This window comes from Epinephelus lanceolatus, chromosome 12 (genome assembly GCF_041903045.1).
Source record: "Epinephelus lanceolatus isolate andai-2023 chromosome 12, ASM4190304v1, whole genome shotgun sequence".
Lineage (NCBI taxonomy): Eukaryota > Metazoa > Chordata > Actinopteri > Perciformes > Serranidae > Epinephelus > Epinephelus lanceolatus.
This window is the reverse complement of record NC_135745.1, coordinates 5,061,460-5,085,464: the sequence shown is the minus strand read 5'-3', so window position 1 is coordinate 5,085,464 and position 24,005 is coordinate 5,061,460. Positions and strand designations below refer to the sequence as shown.

Sequence of the window (24,005 nt, the reverse complement as noted above, 5' to 3'; positions counted from 1 at the left end):
TGATCAGACGGTTCATGTCTATGCATCAGCACTGATGAGATGCTCTGCACTGACCATTTATGGTTGAATGTGGGCGTGTAGGGGGCAGGACATGAGGCTGATCCACATGCAGACCAAGTCCAAGTTGATTTGGGATTTATAAAAGGAAACTGCGGTCTGGCAGGTGGAGACACAGTTTTATAAATTAGAATATCTTTTTGGCATACATACATTTCCTACATAAGTACACAAACAGTAAGTATTGATTTCTCTGCAGTTTCATAAATGAGGCTCCTAGTTACAAATGGTTGTCAAGTTATCTCATATTAGTTATTTGTGATCTCAAAGTTTTTGAGATCATAAATAAAGAAATGATGGTCAGTAAGTGTTTGCTCCTAAATCACCCCTCAAACCTATCAAAAATTGCTGGATGACAGTTTAAGTGTTCAGAAATTTGTGTTCTTAATGAAATTTTTGTACAACCTGTCACCTTGATATTAATTTCTGATACATGAATTAGCCTAACTGGATTAGTTTAATGATAAAAAGAAACCACAGAAAACATAATGACTTAAAGTTAACTAAAATGTCATGAATTTCTGTCGACTAAAACGTTTGGAGTTTAAAAATGACTAAAATGTGAGTAAAACTAATGAGTAAGGACTGAATCTAAAATAGGTATCAGAATCAACAATGACTTGTGTAGAAATCAGTTGTAGTTGTAAAAAAAAAACAGATGTCTGAATGAAATTTCTGCACTTGATACAACCTGTCACCTTGATTCTAATTTCCGATACGTATTATTATTCCTCTATTACTATTGTAATTGTTTTAAAGAGAGAAAACACTCTGACTAAAAGTTGACTAAGATGTAATGACATATCTTTGACTAGAACTAGACTAAAACAATGAAGGATAAAAATGACTAAAATGTGACTAAAGTTTTAATCAAAGAACTAAGAATAAATCTAAAATAGCTGTCAAATGCACACTCACAGGGAACTATCACATTCAACATTTTATGATCTCTGCTGAGTCACCGTAAAGACAGGAACAAGATGAAGATGTGGTAATACTGGAGTGGTGTATGACATTACATGTGACAACTGTGGAGAACAGTACAGCACATGAGGTGTGTGCGTCTTACCAACATATAGCTCACTGTAGAACTCCAGTTTGGTGTGTCCCTGTGGGGGCATGGGTCTGACCTCTCTGTACTGTCCATTAAGCTGCAGCACCGCTTCCTTGATGTTCTTCTCAGCCTCCACACGATACCATTGGTCGTTGTTCAGAGGCACCGGCGAGTGAACGCTGAGCTCCACCCGCTCACTGCCCACATCAAAAGAGAAGAGGACCATCGAGCCTCCTGGGAGCACCGGGATCAAAACATGAGTGATGTTTTAAGACTTTAGCATCTTATAATCACTCCTGAAAACTCTTTAACTAGAGGGCCTTTTACTACTTATACTGGTGCCTTCTTTAACTATGCATGTCTTACTGTCAGTTTTTTACTACATTTTACATCTTATCTCATTAATATTATGTGTTTCAATACAGTTTCCTTTAAGAGAAGAAAGAAAGAAGGAAAAGCACTTTGTGACATAAACATACATTTTACTGAATTTCTGTCTGTTAGTGCCTGCCATACTAAATTAAAAAAACACATGGAACAAACATAGCATACCATTATTTTGGTGTAAAATATCTATGTTCATTTTTTTCCCCCTTTTTTTACTCATATCTTAACTTGCAGTGTTTAATTGCCATTGAAACAATTCTAAAATGTGTGTAGTGTCCACACACAGACACACCTCTGAGTTCAATGTGAAGGAAGTCACTGGTTCCCAGGTTCTCCAGAAAGACTCCATGAGTGGACGAGGTCTTAAAGTAGAAGGAGATGTCAGTGCTGGTTTCTCCTCTGAAGGAAGGAAAGTGGAGGTACGAGGCAGGGCTGGTGAAGGACGCTGCGTTCCAGAAGTTCCCTTCAGAAAACAACAGCAAGACACAGAGGAAAGTATTAATAGTTCTCTGATGATATGAAATATTTCAATATCTGGTGAAAGATTCATTTGTGTGTAAGTGTGTGTGAGAGAGAGAGAGAGAGAGAGACTCACGGTCCCCCTGGCATTTGAGTGGTCCTATAGTCACTTTAGCCTCAGATCCAGCTCTGCTTGTGTCACCAACCACAACCTGACTGACTGGCAAATGGTCTTTATACACCAACAGGCCTGCATCCTCCCTCCTGCACACACACACACACACACACACACACACACACACAGGGAGACACACACATCAGTTAAATCAGGATCATGCGACAGTGTTTTCCTACTCAGAGAAAATATTTTTACGGCCTGGGTGTGATAGTGCTTTACTGGTGACACTGAATCTATTTAAGCACACAGCATTATCAGCACACAAACTGCTTTATAGTATAGTCCCGTAGGGCAGAAATACCAGCAGCCAAACATAGATCCTATAAATAAACTATTATCATAACTATAGCCTATAATTTGAAGGTAAACACAGCCGACCTATCTACTAACATAGTCTACTGCATCATTTAAGTATGCATGTAAGGGCCTGTATCCACATAGTGTTTTTTTTTCTTAGCACCTGTTTCTTTTTCCAATTGAGGAGAGAGTGCATGTGGTGGCCTAGAGAAAAAAAACTTGTGCCCAGCGTCTTTTTTCAGAGCGCTCCGTCTTTTTTGTGTGGCACCTTCAAGTGCCTTAAGCTGTTGCTGGTGAGTGCTGTGCTTTTCTCACCATTTGCTTTGTTAGCTTGTTGTTACCTGTATAGTCAACCCTCTGTTAATGTAGTATTATGGTCGCAAAGTAGCTAATGTTAGTGTCAATATATTGTTGTGATAGAAACATACCCATGGGGAGCACATTTAAAAAAGCACAGGGAGCTTTTTTAATGAGGCGCTGGGATGAAGCACTCCCCAGGGCCCTGCCAGCACTTTTCTGCTGAAACAAAGCGCTATGTGGACACAGGCCCTTAAGAGCTAATCTAAGTACATAAACCGAAAAAAGAATAGTTTCTTGCATATATTAGGGCCTGTGTCAACATAATATGTTTTTTTCAGCGTATGTGACTTTTTTCAGTTGTTCCCAATAAGGAGAGCGCGTATGTGCCAAGCTTTTAAGAAAGGTGCCGATGACATCACGGCCACTTCTTTAGCTACGCTACTGTCTAATCATGACAACAAAGACAGAAAAGCTCATTTTTTGGGAGAAGCTCGGCCGGCAGACCCCCGATCTTGCTGGTGAGTGTTGTGCTTTTGTCACCGTTTGCTTTGTAAGCTTGATGTTAAAAGTGTAGTCAACCCTCTGTTAATGTGGCATTACATTAGCGACCTAGCTAATGTCAGTGTTACAATATTGTCACAGAAACATACCCATGCAGAGCACGCCATTACAAAAAGAGGCGGGAGCTCTTTTTGATGAAGTGCTGGGATGAAGTGCTCCCCAGCATCCAGTCAGTGCTAATTTGTTGAAGACAAAGACTATGTGGCAAGCGGCAGCCAAGCAGTGGTCCACTCACCAGGTGCGCTGGTCAGCATCACAGTTGCAGTAGTGTTTGTGGTCAGTGCAGTTGTGTTCGATACCACAGGCACACTTCTGAATCCCTGGTCCTGAACCCCCCCAGTAAGAATGCCTCTCATTGGCTCTTCCTACCCACCAGGTAAACGGGACACCATCTGAGAGTCAAACCAACAGCCTGGAGTCAGTTTACTTTCACTTTCATCAGATCATTTCTCAAGTCAGACTACATGCTAAGGGAAACTTTACCAGGACTGTTGAGCAGACGAGACATTCGGCAGGCGTAGGCTACATACTGATCACAGTACTCTGCACTGCTGGTGACTGACAACATCTGGACACACACACAGAGAAAGGAGTCAGAGAGACAACTTGTTTTTATGTGCTCTTTCATTGTACACAACAAATGTTTCATTTTTTTGACAATGACTAGTAGCAGTTATTTGGAATTGATTACAATATAAAAATGTTTTGATCAACTTTTAGATGTACTGGCATCACAGCAGTGTATCGCTGCCACCATGACAAAATAAACTCTGGTTCTTAGTTTTTGCTGTTACAATAACATCATTCTCATTTATATCAAAGTTTCTTCATGGCATAATATCATATTTTCCATTATCAGTAAATAGCAGATTATTCTGTTTTAATAAGAAGCTTTTCTTGTTATAACAACATCACTTTATCTTGTTATATGAAGAAGTTTTCTCTTTATTACACAATACCTGCTTATCTTGACATATTTTGGTATATGCTATGGAGGAAAGATGTTTCACATGCTACACTTCATGATCCCCCCAGTGTTGTCAGTTAGTTATCAACTGGTCCACCTTTAAAGACATCATCATGTCATAAAATACTGATTATTGCTTTTTTTCTTGTTGGAGTGGCCTTGAATCTGTGCAACATGTCATGGTTATGTACTGTACAATTTTTTGTTCATAATGTTTCAGTGTTGAATTAAACCTGTTGAGGTTTCAATGATTACAGATTAGACCCATTCAGTACTGAGCGGACTAAACAGATTGACCGTAGTTTAACATCAATGGGAAAATCCAGAGAGGAGAAGCGTGTTAAATAAATGGATGATAAGTATTAGTGTTAATCAAAGAAACTTCAGTAAGGGCAGCAGGGTGGTGAGTATGACATGATGTTGTTGTACTAATGAAAAGGAAAATATTGTGCTGTGGAAGTAAATTATTCTGAAATTACCATGTGTCCCAGCAGAGTACAGGTCTGTGACTTTTTTTGTTCATGCTGGCATATACAATATTTTTTAATGTACAATTGTCAGTTACACAGGCCTGTTTTCACTTACATTTAAACTTAAATTTACCTCCTTCCAAAAACTGATCTTAAGTCTAAGTGCTACATCCAGGTGAACTACTGTGAGTCTAAGTGTGTAATCATTCTCTACCTGTTCATCAGTCACATTGTAAATAATCTGCAGCACTGCCTTCCCCTCCTGGTCTGCACTGGTGACTGATGTCTGAGGAGACAGGTTGTTCTTCAGTGTGGTCCAAACCTTTTCCTCTAAAAGACCAGAAAAAATAATGGTAATTCATCATTCTTCAGCAAAGATTTATTTACGCTACACACAGATGCATAATAACTTATTTAGTATGAAGTAAAAAAGCATGACAGATGAATGGTTTGATTCTACAGTAGCTACTGTACTACATTCACAAACGCATGTTCTTGAATGTTTAACAGACATTTTGGGTGTGTTACGCACAGCTGTAAAAGATAAGTGTGGCAAGTAGAACTTTAGTTCTACTTTCCACAGTAGCTGCGGTTACATGAACAATATTTCTTTTGTCTGATTGAAATCATTGTAATCAAAGATTCCGACTTATTTGTTTACATGGATGCTAAATAAAGTGATCCAACAAGATGTGTATTTACATGCCCCAAAGCAACATTATACAATACATACATACAATGCATACAATTTTCTAGGGATGCACGATAACTTTTCTTTTAAACTGATACCGATAACCGATAACTTTCTGCTCCGAAAGGCCGATACCGATAACTGATAACCGATAACACATATACACAAACATATACAGTATATATATATATATATATATATATATATATATATATATATATACATATATGTATATACCTAAGATCATGACATCAATACTATGAACAAAACCAAAACAGTTTTGACCCTTTAAATGAAGAGATATTTATTTTTTCCAATGAAAAACTATTGGCAAGCATCTCAAACATTTTCGAAAAGATGTCAAACAAAAAAACTATTTGATATCTCAAATGAACATCAATTTAAATAAGGTGCATTACTTAATGATATAAAAATAAAGGCCCCTTGAACTGAGGCAAATACATGCATCGGGATTACAAACTGAAAAAGTTCATTCCAGAAGTTCAAAAAAATAAATATATATAGAAAATGACTGCACTGAACAAGTCAGACTTGTCTATGTAAACAAACTGAAAAAGTGCATTCCATAGTAACAAAAAAATAAGTTTAAAGAATTTTGGCTTATGGTTCCATTGAAATGAATACCTTTTCACTAAGGTAAATGAGGTTCAGTTGTTCTTTTATCTCATATTAGAATAGAGAGAAAGAGAGAGAGAGAAAGAGAAAGAAAGAGAGAGAGAGAGAGAGAGAGAGAGAGAGAGAGACCGTGTCTGTGTGTGTGTGTGTGTGTGTGTGAGATAGTGTTGTCACGGTACCAAAATTGGGACCCACGGTACGATACCAGTGACAGTATCACGGTTCTGAGTAGTATCACGATACCACAGCAAAAATGAGGCAGATGTGCCTTTTGTCATTTATAAAAAGATAAATTACTTTTCTATAATACATCAATGATATTTCAATAGAATAAATTACTTATTGACTTATTCATACTTCAAAAACAGCATGAATAAGTGATTAACATAGGAGGGATCAAAATAAAATAAATTAATAAAATAAAAATCAACCAGCCACCCTCCTCCCCTGACAAGTAAAGAGCAGTCCCTTCATAAGTAAAGAACAGTCCCTTATGTGCGCTGAGGTTTGTGGAGCGTTACCTGCCACAAAGAGAGAAATGTGAATGGCTAGTTTCTCCTCTGACACGCCACATACCTATGTGCCGCCACAGCTCGGCTGTCCAGGTACTACTGGGCAGTCATGACACCAACAAGAGGACATTATTGGACCTGGAGCCGGACTTCTCCGTCACCGGTAAGCCCTTATCTTGCGTCACGGAGCACTATGACCGCCATATTTGACCCCCGTTCAACCCACAACAGGCAGGATTCGCCATTATTGGACAGCGCACGCCATTATTGGACAGTACATGGACACTCACCCTCTTGAGACTGGACTTTGAACTTATCCCACAGTGGTGGTACCATGAGGTACCGTAATACTACAGTACTCCAACATTATGGTATCATATGTACTGTGGAGTTTTAGTGCCGCGGTCTACCGTTGGTACCAGTATACCGTGCAACACTAGTGTGAGAGAGAGTGTGCGCGTCTGTGTGTGTGTGTGTGTGTGTGTGTGTGTGTGTGTGAGAGAGAGAGAGAGAGAGAGAGTGTGCGCGTCTGTGTGAAATTATGACCGAGTTAATGAGTTGTTTTCCGACTTGAGGGGGTATTCTTGAATTTTCCCAGTCAGAAAGAGTTTTTCTGATTATGCCGACGTTACTTGAACGCAGCATTCACTGCGCCATTCAGGTCTCATAGCGGGAGCGGGGCACTGCCGTGCTGACAAAATTATATGTGTTATCGGGGCTATTCGTCATGATATCGGACTTATCAGAATGATGTAATCATTTCCTGTTCAGCCCGATAGTTATCGTGCATCCCTACAATTTTCTGATGTTTCCTAAATGTCTCATATGCAGGCTACTGATAGTGGTAGCCATATATCATTTTTATGTCTGGTGACACTGCAATTCAGCCTGTAGCAACAACATAACATAAGGCTACTGTTTCAAAATCAAAGCATAAAATCATTAATCAGAGCACTCACATAAGAAGTTGCATTAACAAAGGAATTAAGAGCAAATCTCTGTCAAACTCAGCAGAGGAAGTCTATAAAAACAGCTGCTGGCATTATGTTTAATCCAATGCACCAATTTACAAAAGCTTTTCAGGTTTGTTTTTATGCCTCAGTGCCAGCAATAGCTGTGACTGGAGACATAATGTTTTCACGTCGCCTGTCCCCCATACTTGTGAATTTCAATAACACCTCAAGGGAATTTCTTCAAATTTGGCACAAATGTCCACTTATACTCAAGGATGACCTGGTTAAATTTTGGTGGTCAAGGGTCAAAGGTCAAGGTTGCTGAGACCTTGCATCCATCTGATTGTCGTGAACACAACATCTTGAGAACAGCTTGAGGAAATTTCTTCAGATTTGGCACAAACATTCATTTGAACTGAAGAATAAACTGATTAGAATTTTGTGGTCGAAGGTCAAAGGTCAAGGTCAGTGTGACCTCACAAAATATGTTTTTGGTTATAACTCAAGAATCCATACACCAATTATGACAAAACTTCACACAAATGTCTAATAGAATAAAATAATGAAGTGATGACATTTTATATCCAAAAGGTCAAAGGTCAACTTCACTGTGACATCAAAATGTTCTGCAACTCTTTTCTGGCCATTACTCAATGTCTTGTCTCAGGAACAGAAGGACAGAAGGGGAAATATTTGGTCAGATACCGAATTGGTGACACTAATCTTGGGTGTCCACTAGGTCCGCACGGTTAATTATAAGAAGATCCTGATCTTGATTCACACCTACATGCGATCCAATTTCTAAATGACAATGATTTTCCAGCATTATTTCACAAGCGGCATTGCAAACAAACTCTGGTAGCTGTCATAGTAAAGTAGATGTCTCAAGCACCCCAAGTGCTGCTCTAGCGTTGCATTCTCCCTCACCCTATGACAAAGCGGCTCCACATCACGTGATTTCATGTAGAAGCCAGAAGAGGTAACTGGCGGCAGTCTTTCGAAACTAGTAGGCAGGGTTGCCAGGTCCGCTTATTAGTCACGCTTGCTAGCTGGGCTTGTTTCCATAGCCCTGGTTGCTTGTTTCTCCCAAGATCTGGCAACACTGCTAGCAGGCTAGCTGCAGCAGCGAGTGAGTACGAGAGAAAAGTTTAAAGAGTGCAGATACGGAGGAAAGTTGTGATAAAGACAACTAAATACAAACTAAACATTGATGAAAACCCAGGTGGTAGTGACGAGAATCAGCCAACCACACAAAGCGAACTCGTTCCGACAAAAGGCTCGCATTCGGTGGTGCAGAAATATTTTGGATTTAGGCAAGATGATGAAAATCAGTCTGAAATCCGTTGCAAGCCGTGTTTTGCCGTCATAGCAGCACCGCAAGGCAACACCACAAATCTTTACAATCACCTTAAACGTCACCACAAAGTGCAATATGATGAAGCCATGCAAGGCAAGAAACAGGAAAGTTCCTGTTGCCCGACAACACAGACATCTTTAACGGAGATAATGTACAATGTAACGCCATACCCTTCTAACAACAACAACAGACAATGGTCAAAACATAGTAAAGGCCATCTCAATCAACGACTGTACCTGGCTGCAGTGTTATGGTCACAGGCTTCATCTGGCTATTGGTGAGTTGAATTCAATTAAGTTAGTATAGTATAATATTTACAACGGCCCAGACTAAGATAAATTATAAATGAATAATAAAGTGATAAGTAATAAATAAGTGGTTTACATTTAAATACTGCACTGTACTTTTATAGCTGACTGAATTGATTTTTTTTTTTTTCATTTGTCAAAGTTTATGGGTGCAATAAACATTTCAACTTGTGTGGGAAAAAATCGTGCCAGAGAATCGTAATCTCAATTCTAAGCAAAAAAATCATGATTCACATTTTTCCCAGAATCGTGCAGCCCTAGTGTCCACCTTAAAACTGTGATGATTGTATAGATCTTCTGTGCTGCTGGGGGGAAGAAGTGAGTGGAAGCATCCATGTTTTCACAGACATGGATATAAACTGTAAGAGAAACTTTTTCTTTTGCTGTCCTTCCCAGAGTGGCATGAGAAAATTAAATGGTTTAACCCTAAACTGTTTTTGCAGTGACATCTCACCTGTCATGTCACAGCTGACTCTGAAGGGGGAGATAGGTCCACTGCCATCTGGGTCAATCCAGTAGCTCCCTGAGCTCTTGCCCTGGTGCTTATACTCCTCACAGGACTGCTGATACATCGCTACATGGGAGACACACAACTAGTGAGGACCTAAACATGTTTTTAACCAAAAGAGTGAGCACATTTATGAAAAGTGAGGACATTTTGACCAATCCTCATTTTTTAAAGGCCAGACATGGTTATGAGTTTCAGGTCAAAATTAGGTTTAGGTTAGGGTTAGGGTAAAGGGCCAGGGAATGCATTATGTCAACAAAAGTAGAAGTACAGGTACGTGTGTCTGTCTACACTTACAGGTATGGCAGGTAGCTCCAGTGTATCCAGTGCTGCTACAGTTGCAGCTGAATGTATCCCACGTCTGAGAACAGTGCCCACCGTGCTCACAGTGATTAGGAACACACCTGACAGGACACACACAGAGGGACAGTGGAGGGAACTCATGTGAACTCAGCCAGAACACAGCAGGGACCATTTTCTAACCCATGATATTTGCTGTGAGGCACCAGAACTTCCCCTGAGTCTGAGCTTTCTCTATTATGTCAGTCTTAAGTTTATAACTGTGATTGGGTTGCATACCTGTCTATAATGGCACACATATCCAGGCTGACATTTTCAAAGGTTCCAATGAGGCCCTGCTCCACAGCCCTGAGGTCAGCTAGATGGTCATCTACGTGGATCATCTGCATGCAGCCTTGAAAGGAGCGCTGAAGTGATCGGGTGTTGGTGTGCAAGAAGTTACCTGGAGACAAGCAGAGGAGGTCAAAGGTCATTATCACAACCAGTGGAGAAATAGTGATAGAATGAACTCTGTGCTCTTGACATTGAACACTTTGTCTGTGCTGCATCTTTCTTCCACACCCAAGCCTCAGAAATACTTGAGTCCAAGCCCCCACTGTGGTTTATTTTATGCTATATTTTAGTTAGTTTTTGATTAGTGTGTTTTATTTTACACTATCAATGCTGCTTGTTTATACACTGTGTTTGTATTGTTTTCATTGTAAAGTGTTGAAGACACCTTGGTACAGAGTCCTGCATGAGCCAGATTTTCAAAACTTGCTCCCAAACTTGCAACGTGACACGCAATACTGCACCATAGAATGTATAATTCTTGCTTACTCTCATAATATTGAACAGTAAATCTACGCAGTAATGTCCCAATCAGGTGTGTTGGTAACACACCTGATTGAAGCTGTTCTCATATTCCATGTGGTGCAAGAGATAGGGCCAACACACAAGGTCAGCATTCAGAGGATTAAAACGATAAAACATGAAATTAAATTATCATTATTCTCATTTCATTTTAATATATTTCCAATTCAACACCCACGATTGGAACCACACAGTGTTTTCCCTACCATTATATTGGCAGACAAAACACCATTCACAAATCACCTTTACTGCGGGTCACCCACTACATACCCGAGGGTACCCGACCTGATCCAGGACTCTGCCTTGGTGTTAGGGCTAGGTGATATGGCTTAAAAATAATAGTACATTACAATAGAGTTAAAGGGGCAAAAAGCGAAATCGTTTCACCGTTAGGTTTGCTGTTGTGCACTGCCTGTAGACCAAAACAAAGTGTGTCATGAGCCACACCTCCCTCTACCTCTGCTCTCCATCCCCCCACCCCACTCGCCTCGTATGTGCAGCCGAACACCGCAGCATCTCCACGGACTATTACATCCAGACGGTCCCGGTGTTTCTTCCGCAGGCTCCACTTCACTCAGCTGCCCGATATACCTGCTGCTTCTTCCCACTTTAACCTGAATAACAAACCAGGGCTTGGATCTCCGGTTGGATCCAAACGGAGAGCCGGGGCTAGCTGTGAAGCTAGCGGAGGCTAACTGGCTGTGCTGGCAGCTGAGTGAAGTGGAGCCTGAGGAGGAAGCACCGGTTAGCCCAGGTTTCACTACAGGCAGATTCACTCGCCACAGGGGCGAGGAAATAAAACCTAAACAGCCAACTTAGTTTGGCTTAGTTTAGCAGTTAGCGATGTCTTTCACTCACTCTCGGTCTCTGCTGTGTTTAGCTATTTCCCTGCTTTCCTGTTAACGTTAGCACTAGTCGGCTGCCACGCTAACGTTCCTACCCTTCTCTGTGAGCACCGGAGCCTGGCAGGCTCACGCAGAAGAGTAGGAACGTTAGCGTTAGCTCCCGGAGTTTGCACTAGAGCTACTACGGCTACTGGATTAACTTACAGCTATGGAGCGCTTCTACCAGCTCTTCTAGTCAGTGAGCCTCGCCTCCATCTCAGCAAATATATTACATTTATTACAGGTACCATCATCATTGAAGTAGGCAGGGGAATAGCTAAACACAGCCCACCAGGCTACCCGCTGGGCTACATTTTACAATGCTAATTGCAAATGTTAGCTGGACTGCCGGGCTACTCACCTAACACAACCGAAACGCCTGACCCATTGCTGGGACCGAGCCACTAATAACTCAAGCTCTGGACATTAACCCATGCTACGATTGTAACATTAAATTTAATTGAATCGACATAGCGACATGTGCCTAACGTTACTGTAACACTAATTAAAACAGACATTTGACTCCGCCATTTCACTTCGAAAATACGCGCTGCCATTGCTCGCTGGCTGTAGCCTTTTATAGGGAAGGGAGGGCCAAGGGCTCTGAGGGGGGGGATTCACATGAACGCGCAGCCGGACCGGCTTGTAAACAAGGGGCTGGAGATCAACACAGAGAGAGGGTGTGTGAGGTCATGCTATACTCCAGATGAAATTACACCTCTAGTTCTTCACATAGCGATTTTTTAATTCCTTCAATCTAGAAATGATGAATTTTGCTTATTGCCCCTTTAAATAAAGTTATGTTTAATAAAGTTAAAAAAGGCATTGTTATAATTAAATAAAACAAAGAGGAACCCCTGTAGCTTTTATTTTGAAGCTCCAAGTTCGTCTTGGGCAAGAAGTGTTGATGTTTTTGCTGTGAACTTAAAGCTTATGGTCAAAGCAGCGTTGTTATACATGAGGATTTATTCACTGTAAGCTGGAAACGAACTAACAGCTCTACAGTTCATATATCAAGTATTTTGCAAGTTACACTGGAGCTCCATGGTCACAAAATGTGACTTAATAGTCACGGCCTGGACCCTTACAGGTACAAAGACACACATTCCCTCAGCTCACGCTATCGTTTATCTCATTAACAATGTTTTTTTAAATAAACTAAAGCTCTCCAGGCCTTATATCAATAATGTTTGCAAGTCGCAGTGGAGCTCCATGGTTGCAAAACATGAGTAAATGAGCACACTCTGGAGCCCTGCAGATAACAAACACACCTCACCAGCTAACACGCTACTACTCCAGACAGAGTGATCTGGATAGGAGGAGGAGTGTGTGTGACATATCATGTTTGTGAGTCTTTCTTTATCTGTGTGTCTGTGTGAGGGAGAAAGCCATAGGAGAGAGCGAGACAACTGAAAGCACTGAGGCAAGTCTCTTGCCAGATGCTGAAAACCATGATGTGACCATTTTAACTCGATGTTCGTAATTTAGTCATTTTATACATCCCACATGGAACAAATTGCCATACATGGTGTGATAACACACTTTAAAAACTTTGACTTGAAACATGATTCATTGCTTGAAAATACAAAAATCCTTCACTGCCACCTCTTCATGAAATATACATGTTCCTTTGGATGGTTAGTTATCGTTATGAGGAATCACCTCCAAAGTAGTAGGTTCCTCCAGTCTGGATCTGGACAGGGATGGCTGTTCTGACTGTGGATGCCTCATCTCCATCAATTGTCAGCATAGCATAGTTCTCCAGTGCATTCAGATGGACACTGTGCCACAGGCCATCATTCAGACCTGAACCTGCAATAAAAAAAAAAATACATCTTAGGCTATAAACTTCAATATAAAACTGCCAACAACAACAATAACTGAGAAAAGCAGCAAAATAAAAATGGAGCTAAAAGTGATCAAACTAACTGAGGGTTTCTGAATTCTAAAGACCAATAAACTGAGCTCACCTGATGAGATATCAATGCGTGTGTTCTTTTTCTGTGTCACATTCATGTAGACAGTGACCTTGCCCTCTGTCAGTCCCACCTCCACCCAGCCATCAGCCAGTGCTGTGAACATTAGCAGGCCGTTGGGGTTCCATGTCCTAAATGACAGACTGACTGACAAAGTGTCACTGTCACTCTGACCCGGCAACCGCAGGAAGGAAGTGGAGTTGAAGAATACAGAGAAGGAGTTGGACTCGGCACATGAAAATGTCAGGTTACGCTACAGTGGGAGACAGAGAGAGGGAGAGAACAGGTTTGACCTATCCTTTGTACACTAACACTTCTTCAGGAGCACTATTTTACCAGAGCCTTCAAGCTTGTCTAGTATTGACCACCAAAATCTAATCAGTTCATCCTTGAGTCCAAGTAAATGTATGTGCCAAATTTGAAGACATTTCCTCAAGGCGTTCTTGAGATACAACGTTCACAAGAATGAGACAGACAAGGTCACAGTGACCTTGACCTTTGACCCATGACCACCAAAATCTAATCCGTTCATTGCTGAGTCAAAGTGGATATTTTTGCCAAATTTGAAGAAATTCCCTTGAGGTGTTCTTGAGATATCGTGTTCACAAGGATGGGACGGATGTACAGACAGACAAACCACAAACACAATGTTTATGGCCGCGGTTATCACTGGCATGGTGGCATACTTGTCAATTGTGTCAAAACACAGAGAGAGAGAGAGAGAGAGAGAGAGGGAGAGAGAGAGAGAGAGATGCAAATATACTAATACACACACACACACACAAAGACACACACACACACACACACACGCACACACAGAAACAGTGTACTGTATGTGATAAGAACAGAGCAGAGGAGTGGCGTTGCTTGCTGACTGGTGCGGCGAAAGGTGCTTCTGCTGTGAACAACCAGGCAACTGCTGATGTGGCTCTGCGACAACTGACATAGCTGGGTGGTTCTGCATCCAGTGTGAGCAAGGTGTGAGGCTTAGTGTCTCATGGAGAATATTCAGGCTGACAGGCTACTTGTTGCACATTTATTTTACCAGTAGATGGCAATGTGACATTGTTTTTTTTTCTCTTGAGAAGTTACTAAAAATTTTCCTCAACAGATGCCCATGCAAAATTTACATTTTTTGAAATATAATAAATAAATAAATAAATAAATAAAGCCTAAAAAAAAGTTATTTAGTATGTAATATTTGGCATGGTTTATTGTCAATCTGAATCTGAATCTGAATATTCTACCCATTAATATGTTTATATAAGTGTATAATCGCTATAAAATAAAATTTGTTTGGTTTTCGTAGCCTTATAATTATGCTTTTATATATATATACAGTACAGGCCAAAAGTTTGGACACACCTTCTCATTCAATGCGTTTTCTTTGTTTTCATGACTATTTACATTGTAGATTCTCACTGAAGGCATCAAAACTATGAATGAACACGTGGAGTTATGTACTTAACAAAAAAAGGTGAAATAACTGAAAACATGTTTTATATTCTAGTTTCTTCAAAATAGCCACCCTTTGCTCTGATTACTGCTTTGCACACTCCTGGCATTCTCTCGATGAGCTTCAAGAGGTAGTCACCTGAAATGGTTTTCCAACAGTCTTGAAGGAGTTCCCAGAGGTGTTTAGCACTTGTTGGCCCCTTTGCCTTCACTCTGCGGTCCAGCTCACCCCAAACCATCTCGACTGGGTTCAGGTCCGGTGACTGTGGAGGCCAGGTCATCTGCCGCAGCACTCCATCACTCTCCTTCTTGGTCAAATAGCCCTTACACAGCCTGGAGGTGTGTTTGGGGTCATTGTCCTGTTGAAAAATAAATGATCGTCCAACTAAACGCAAACCGGATGGGATGGCATGTCGCTGCAGGATGCTGTGGTAGCCATGCTGGTTCAGTGTGCCTTCAATTTTGAATAAATCCCCAACAGTGTCACCAGCAAAACACCCCCACACCATCACACCTCCTCCTCCATGCTTCACAGTGGGAACCAGGCATGTGGAATCCATCCGTTCACCTTTTCTGCGTCTCACAAAGACACGGCGGTTGGAACCAAAGATCTCAAATTTGGACTCATCAGACCAAAGCACAGATTTCCACTGGTGTAATGTCCATTTCTTGTGTTTCTTGGCCCAAACAAATCTCTTCTGCTTGTTGCCTCTCCTTAGCAGTGGTTTCCTAGCAGCTATTTGACCATGAAGGCCTGATTCGCGCAGTCTCCTCTTAACAGTTGTTCTAGAGATGGGTCTGCTGCTAGAACTCTGTGTGGCATTCATCTGGTCTCTGATCTGAGCTGCTGTTAACTTGCGATTTCTGAGGCTGGTGACTCGGATGAACTTATCCTCAGAAGCAGAGGTGACTCTTGGTCTTCCTTTCCTGGGTCGGTCCTCATGTGTGCCAGTTTCGTAGCGCTTGATGGTTTTTGCGACTCCACTTGGGGACACATTTAAAGTTTTTGCAATTTTCCGGACTGACTGACCTTCATTTCTTAAAGTAATGATGGCCACTCGTTTTTCTTTAGTTAGCTGATTGGTTCTTGCCATAATATGAATTTTAACAGTTGTCCAATAGGGCTGTCGGCTGTGTATTAACCTGACTTCTGCACAACACAACTGATGGTCCCAACCCCATTGATAAAGCAAGAAATTCCACTAATTAACCCTGATAAGGCACACCTATGAAGTGGAAACCATTTCAGGTGACTACCTCTTGAAGCTCATGGAGAGAATGCCAAGAGTGTGCAAAGCAGTAATCAGAGCAAAGGGTGGCTATTTTGAAGAAACTAGAATATAAAACATGTTTTCAGTTATTTCACCTTTTTTTGTTAAGTACATAACTCCACATGTGTTCATTCATAGTTTTGATGCCTTCAGTGAGAATCTACAATGTAAATAGTCATGAAAATAAAGAAAACGCATTGAATGAGAAGGTGTGTCCAAACTTTTGGCCTGTACTGTATATATAGCAAGGGCCTTGCTTTAGAGAGGTCGCCATCTTGCGCCGCCATGTATGTACGGCAGACCGAGCGGACAATCCAGCCAGCCAGAGAACGCATTTCGTGTGTATAAATAAACCAACGAAGACAGCGGAATAAAGGAAGAAGGAGGAGGAAACAGCAGAGTGTTAGCAGTTCATCGACAGAGAGTAGTGAAAAGTTGTTTTAGTTATAAAGTTTGCGAATGGACCACACTTACCACGCAACAGGAGAGAATGAACCCGAACCGTCATCTGCGAGGAAAAGAAGACGCAACTTCACTCCTTGTGATGCACTCTCTGCGGCGCTTTTCCTCCTGATGATATATCTCCCCAACGATGGTAGCAGTAGCACCGAATCCCATTCTGTGCATTCAGCCTCTCTTCTCGCCCGCTCAGCATCAAACACATGGAGTTCCTCATTTGTATGTTCCGGCTCAAACAGGTATGGCTCTGAGTCTGTGTCCGCTACAAGAAACTCTTCAAAATCGCGTTCAAAGTCGTCCATTGCAGCTACTACAGTCCGGAGATATTGCTAGGCTAAAGAAACAGCTGAGCTCTGTTTACCGGCTACGCTGTCAGTCAGTGTGCGGGCTGGAGGTTGGTGGAGCAGAGAGGGGAGGGGGTCCCCACTCAGTATGGTAAACGAGTATGTGTGTATGAAGTGTGTCTGTTACGCTAGAAGAGTCAGAGTTTGGGACGGAGTCTTTTACCCCCTGGAGTGTTACCAGAGTTTTTGGAGTGCTCAAATAAACTGGCCTTTTTCTCGAACGCTCCTCTGGTCTCCTGCTTGTGATGGATTCATTACAATATCGTAACATGGTTTAGATTTCTAAATAAATATTCACCTCGTCGCTAGATAGACCTACTCCTGAAAAACTCATGCGCAAGGCTTTTTGTCCCTACAAGGCCACCGTCATTTACCTGACGGGAGGGGTGAGCGAGTGAGCCCTGCAATCTAGAATTTGACCACTGATGTCACTGTTTTCAACCCATTTTACACACTGGCCCTTTAAGTATTCTATTGTAGAGACAGATAAATAAAAATGATGTGTCTGTTTAACACACACACACACACACACACACACACACACACAGAAGCAGAGAAAGTTGTCTTACAAAGCTGGAGGTGTCCACCTTCTTCCTGCGGACCAGGTTAGTGATGTTGTCTCCGTTGTAGGTGATTCCCTCCATGCAGCCAACAAAGTTGTCTCTGCCTCCTGAGCTTGGCTTTGCTGATACAGGCAGCCCTCCGAAACTGATCTGAGGACACAACAGGGCAGAGAAACATGGACTTAGAGACATTAAACCGATATTATATTGTATTATCAGGTGCAGTAGGACTTCGCAGAAATGTTGTTCTTGTGTTCTTTCAGAATGTTGCGTTGGTCAGATGGCTGTTACTGGAGCTACTCCTGTAAACTTGCTGTGAATATCAGTCACAATAACATTTTCAGATATAATTAAAGACTGATGAGTAGACTTCAAAACTAGAAACTATACACTAATTCATTTTGTATACACTTGGCCAGCCTTTAAGGCAGGTTGTTCTCTCCACAGGGAGTCTTTACCTCATAGTCCAGGTCCAGATGGTCAAATTCTCCATTGGTCCTGAACTGCTGAGTATGATGGTCCAGAGTAAAGTTGACATTTCTTCGGTAACGCTCTATAACAACTGAGTGCCAGTGGTCATCATCCAGTAAGCTCCCACTGGTCACAGAGGTGTGACCCTGAATGGAACCATACTGGTTACTGCCTGGAGAGAAGAGGGCAAAGCACACACGCAGGAACAGGTTGTAAATGTTTATCATGTTATTTCTGACAGCAGTAGATAATACAGTCCTTAGAATTTCAATAGCAGAGAAAAGGCTGTCTCTGGAGAACACGTTTGTTTTTCTTAAGACCACACAGACATTATGGAAGGCTACCTAAGTTGATGCTGAGCTGCAGTCTTGCCCTGCGGAGCTCCAGGGAAATGTAGTCTCCCTGCTGTCCCTCCCCGTGGAGCAGGACCCCGTCTCCAGCAGTGGTTCTAAACTTTAGAGAGATGACATCTTTCACAATCTTTATCTTCTTACTCCTGAAGCGGTAAGAGATGACGCCATGGCCATCAAAACTGATCACATCTGCCCCTGGAAGACAAAAAAAAAAAAAAAAAAAAATTCAAAAAAAGTTCAGAAAAATATCTTTTTTGAACCCCTTGAGATCATCTCATCATCCAGGCTGTGCAAAACAAACTCTCACAAGAACACGAAACAAAACACAAGATGCAACATATGTGACGACAATGCAAAAGAAAAAATAACACAATCAACTCTATCTTTATGCCTCTGCGAACCAGTCAAGTCTCTCTGACCAGGATGCTTCACACACACATCTTACCCCCTGAACTATCTGAAAAAAATGTTTCTCCTTCTGTTCCTGAGATATGATGTTGAATAATGGCCAAAAAAGTGTTTTTGCCTAACATTATGATGTCACAGTAAGGTTGACCTTTGACCTTTTGGATATAAAAAGTAATCACTTCATCATCTTATCCTATTAGACATTTGTGTGAAATTTTGTCATAACTGTGCATGAATTCTTTAGTCACACTGAAAAAACATTCCAAACCAGGGTCTGGCTATAAGAATACATCCACACAATGTTGGATAGCTTTGAAAACACACGTGGCTTTCCATTTTGAACCCCCATCCACACTTAGAAGAGGTTTTTATGTGTGTTACTGTGGACAGGAAAAACAGTGACAGACCTGACAAACAGGATGAAAAAGAGAAGATTAAACCATTTTCCTTCTATTCAGGCGTTTCAATGTGGATGGAGATCTTCACGAAGACAACCTTGACCATAGTGGCTCAACCACAGCCTTCAGAAACATTTTGTGCTACCCCTAAACATGACTAGAAATTCATGCATTAAGGCTCGGACATACTTCCCGCATTGTACATCCATGGACAGCTGTGGTCACACTGATAAACACACACTTGGCTGCTCCTCCATTAAAGGAGTTCATATCACCATGTCCAGACAACAGGAGGACAACTAGGACGACCAGCAGAGGTGACTGTGCAGTACAGCACAGATTTACTGAGTTTGGCAGATCAGTCTTCTCTGTCAGAGCCACTAATTACTGGAACTCAGTACCAAGCGAGATCAGAGAGAGTAGCACCTTTACTGGCTTTAAATCCAAGATAAAATCATGGCTAAAATCAACCCAATCATGCACCCATCAATCATAAACTGTCAAACACAGGCTCATAATTCACTGGTTCGTAATCTTGTTGTTATTGTCGTGTCTTAACATTGTGGTTTTATTGTTGCCGTTGTGTCTTAATAGTGTGAAATTTTGTTATTGTTGTTGTCTGAAGATGTTCTGTTTTTATATTTGTTTGTATTCATGTGTGCTTGTTTGTTTTATACTATAGTGTTAGATTTCTGTCTTAACACTATATGTTTTCTGTTCCTGCTCAGGGACTACAGATGAAAATTAGCTAGTAGCTAACTCTGGTATGGCTGAGAGCTGTGCACTGTCCCTGTTAAATAAACAAATAAAATAAATAAAGTTCTATTCATAGTAGAACTGAAAGTCTGTATCAGCCCCTGGCAGTAAACAGGAAGGCTGCGAGATACGCTTACTGTCCTACTGCCATCTGAAACTGAAACTAAGAAGATGCTGCTAGGTCTGGAGTGGATACCTTCTTTAGTTACAGTGAAAAAACATGTTTTGTATGGTCACAGTGACCTTTAACCTTATACCACCAAATTCTAAATAGTCCATTTTTCAGTCCAAGTGGATATTTGTGCCATATATTAGGAAATTCCCTCAAGGCCTTCTTGGGATATCGTGTTTTCAAGAATGAGACACACGATCAAAATGACCTTTGACCTATATATGACCACCAAACTCTAATCAGTTCATCACTGAGTCCAAGTGGATATTTGTGCCAAACTTGAAGAAATGCCCACAAGGCATTCCTGAGATATCACATCAACAAGAATGGGACAGATGGACAGACAACCTGAAAACATGCGGCCTCTGGCCACAGCTATCACTGGCGCTGACACATTAAAACAGAGAGGAATTAAAACCACAGAACCGCCAATTTTCTTAGAGAGAAAAGGAATCATAAAGAGGAGCTAATCAGAGCTTCTTTATATGTAACTTGGAGTATAAGGGACAAAGAAGTGTTTTAAGTAAAAAATAAATAAATAAGCAATAAATTTGATACCAACTTGACACCAATGAAGTTGTCATCTTGTTTTCACCTTGAGTTTTTGAAAATTGAATGGGACACAAAGCCAAGGACACTGCGGCCCTCTGCTGACTCAACTACCCATAGAGAGAGGAGATTTGTTGTGTCAAAGTCTGTTTCCCCTTACCTTAACCTGAACCCAACCATATCCCTAACCCCAACCAGCCATCTTGTGTGATGTTTAACTTGAGCCTACCCATAACCCAGCAAGCTATCTCTGCTACACCTAACCATCACCAAAGCTCTGACTCCAACCAAACCATTCCATTAACACTGAATTCTGAGTGTTATGAATGGGATCCACCTTTGAGTCAAAATGAGTCAGCATATCAGCCTTAATCTTTTGGATGGCATTCCATAAAGTTTGTACAGAGATTAGGCCTTCCACTGTGGCTGAAATGTTTGCAATTACAATCAAGATACAATGAAAAGTTTCTATAGCAACCCAATCAATTCAACTACACTACACTGTAGGTGTGTTCAGTTATGCTGTGGCAATATTGGATTTCTGTTGACATGTTACTGAAACCAAACTAAACATGACATACCTGCCCCGCATCTGCAGCACTCAACACGAATTGATCTGGTACTTGCAATTATCTCTAAATCAATGGAACTTTGTAACAGCAGACATTTAGACTTGTCATAGCAGGAAAAACATATGATGCAAGTCAATGTAAGATGTTCAGATAAACCAGCATGCAGAACAGCAAGGCTTTTCCTGTTGTGAAACATCAAAATATCTGCTGTAAAAAAGGTATTTTCTGCACATGACTCATTCATATAAAACCTGACTTGACCTGTAATCAAATACAGGCTGACGATACTGTCAGGGCACACAGTGGCTAGGGGAAATAAATAAATTCAAAACAAATCTGATTGCAGAGATACCCTTCATGCTTTCAGTAATTATGTTCACTTGTGTTTCCTCCTGCTCAGAGGCTACACTCAGACCTCTTCAAAATTCTGCACACTTTACACACAGCTGGCACAGCAAGAATATCTTTAGTCATTTCCTGAAACAGACCCACGATTACTGTCACTGTGTGCTTTTCTAAACACAATTAGCAAATCTCCAAACCCTATTTGTGCATGTATGTTTTCCTTCCTAGTTTTTAATGAGCCTGCACATCAGATCTGGCTGCTTGTGGTTTGAAAAGATCACACTTCTCTAAGGTTGTTTCTCTTTTTTACAACTATTTTTATCTGTGACAGCAACAAAAGGACAGTATTTACACGCTTACATATCACCATATTTTGTCCTTTTTTTTTCCTGGGCATTTTAGCCTTTAATTGACAGGACAGGTGAGTGTGAAGGGGGGAGAGAGAGAGGGGGAGTGACATGCAGCAAAAGGCCACAGGCTGGACTCAAACCCGGGCCGCTGTGGCAACAGCCTTGTACATGGGGCGCCGGCTCTACCACTAAGCCACTGACGCCCCCACATTTTGTCTTTTGCTATAACTATAACATCAGAACTCAAGAAGATGTAAAGGAGACAAAACACATGGGGAAAAAAGCACAAATAAACTAACTGACACCAAAAAACAACAAAAAAGAAAAACTAGAATTACTGGCCCGCTGTTGTATGCCTCCACACACCAGTCAAGTTTCTCTTACAGCTTACATCCAAGTCTGTGAAAACATGGATGCTTCACACACAGATCAATACAATCAGCACAGTTTCAAGGTTAACACCCAAGATTTGTGTCAGCAATTTAGTAATTGACCAAAATATTTCCCCTTCTGTTCCTTAGATATGACATCAAATAATGGACAGAAAAGCGTTTCATGCAGAACATTATGTCACAATGAAGCTGACCTTTGACCTTTTGGATATAAAATGTTATCACTTCATTATTTTATCCTGTTAGATATTTATGTGAAGTTTTGTCATAATTAGTGTATGAATTCTTGGGTTATGGCTAAAACACATTTTGTGAGGTCACACTGACCTTAACCTTTGGCCCTCCACAACAAAATTCTTATCAGTTCATTCTTCAGTCCAACTGGACATTTGTGTCAAATTTAAAGAAATTCCCTTAAGGTGTTCTTGAGATATCACATTCATGAGAATGAGACAGACGCAAGGTCACATTGACCTAGGGTTGTCAAAAGTATCGATACTCAAACGCTGTATTTGGATACAATACTAATTTACAAAAGTATTGATACTAACAGTGCACGCCACCTGGCAGGCACAGAGCCCTCGCTGCAACCCGGCTTGTTGTCGTCGCTGTGCATGCTTGCACACATTTCTGTTGCTGTAATATGGCCAGCGCGACTGCAGGAGGATCAGAGCAGCCAGTTTTGGTGAAAAATGATTAAGGAAAAAGCGCTCTTTGGAAATATTTAGTGAAGTGAACACAGCACGCTGCAGACGGCAGGTACAGCCCCTCCCCTCACTAGCAGCTGAGCAGCTGGTGTCGCCAGCATCAAACTAAAATATAACTTCTAACGTTAATGTGGGAGCTAAGCAGAAAACTTTATCAGTCATGCCCCTCTGTAACATTAATAGACAATGTTAGTTTAACAGGACAACACAATTATGTGTGTCTGAAAAGTTATGTTAACTGTAAAGTCACAGATTGAAGCTGAAAAAACGTTTGGTTTCTCCCGTAACCCCTGGTTCTCTGATCACATAGTGAGGTAGAAACAGGAGCATCCCGAGCCTAAACTACCAACTCTATTTGATCAGCAACGAAAATATGGTGCCAATTCACCAGAAGCACAGAAAATAAACAGGGCTGTAGATAAATACATTTGTATGGACAGATCTTGTTTCTGGTTGTTTTTTATTTTGGGGGGATTTTGTTGTTGTTATCATTGATGTTACTGTTCTGATCTTTATTTAAAAAATGACATGCCTCTTAATTTTTTGCTGCTGTATCGAAAATGGTATTGAGTATTGAATATTTTCCTGGGTATCAATATCGAGTTAGAAATTTTAGTATCGTGACAACCCTACATTGACCACTGAAATCCAATCAGTTGATGGATGGATGGATGGATGGATGGATGGATAGATAGATAGATAGATAGATAGATAGATAGATAGATAGATAGAC

At 41.1% G+C, this 24,005-nt stretch overlaps 1 protein-coding gene across 2 annotated transcripts in view; it reads right to left on the bottom strand.

Annotated features, from left to right (window-relative positions):
• The window catches only part of cntnap2b (contactin associated protein 2b), an 87,692-nt gene that overhangs the window by 11,699 nt on the left and 51,988 nt on the right, over positions 1-24,005 (bottom strand). For both annotated transcript variants that reach the window (XM_078172890.1, XM_033651044.2), the window contains exons 5-18: positions 18,615-18,818; positions 18,258-18,442; positions 17,806-17,949; positions 13,702-13,960; positions 13,394-13,543; positions 10,275-10,437; positions 9,993-10,099; positions 9,642-9,761; positions 4,945-5,060; positions 3,777-3,861; positions 3,529-3,685; positions 2,094-2,221; positions 1,791-1,961; positions 1,127-1,345 (exon numbers count right to left, since the gene is read on the bottom strand). In XM_078172890.1, the coding sequence (XP_078029016.1) occupies positions 1,127-1,345; positions 1,791-1,961; positions 2,094-2,221; positions 3,529-3,685; positions 3,777-3,861; positions 4,945-5,060; positions 9,642-9,761; positions 9,993-10,099; positions 10,275-10,437; positions 13,394-13,543; positions 13,702-13,960; positions 17,806-17,949; positions 18,258-18,442; positions 18,615-18,818 (2,208 nt within the window). The remainder of the gene's footprint in view (positions 1-1,126; positions 1,346-1,790; positions 1,962-2,093; positions 2,222-3,528; positions 3,686-3,776; positions 3,862-4,944; positions 5,061-9,641; positions 9,762-9,992; positions 10,100-10,274; positions 10,438-13,393; positions 13,544-13,701; positions 13,961-17,805; positions 17,950-18,257; positions 18,443-18,614; positions 18,819-24,005) is intronic.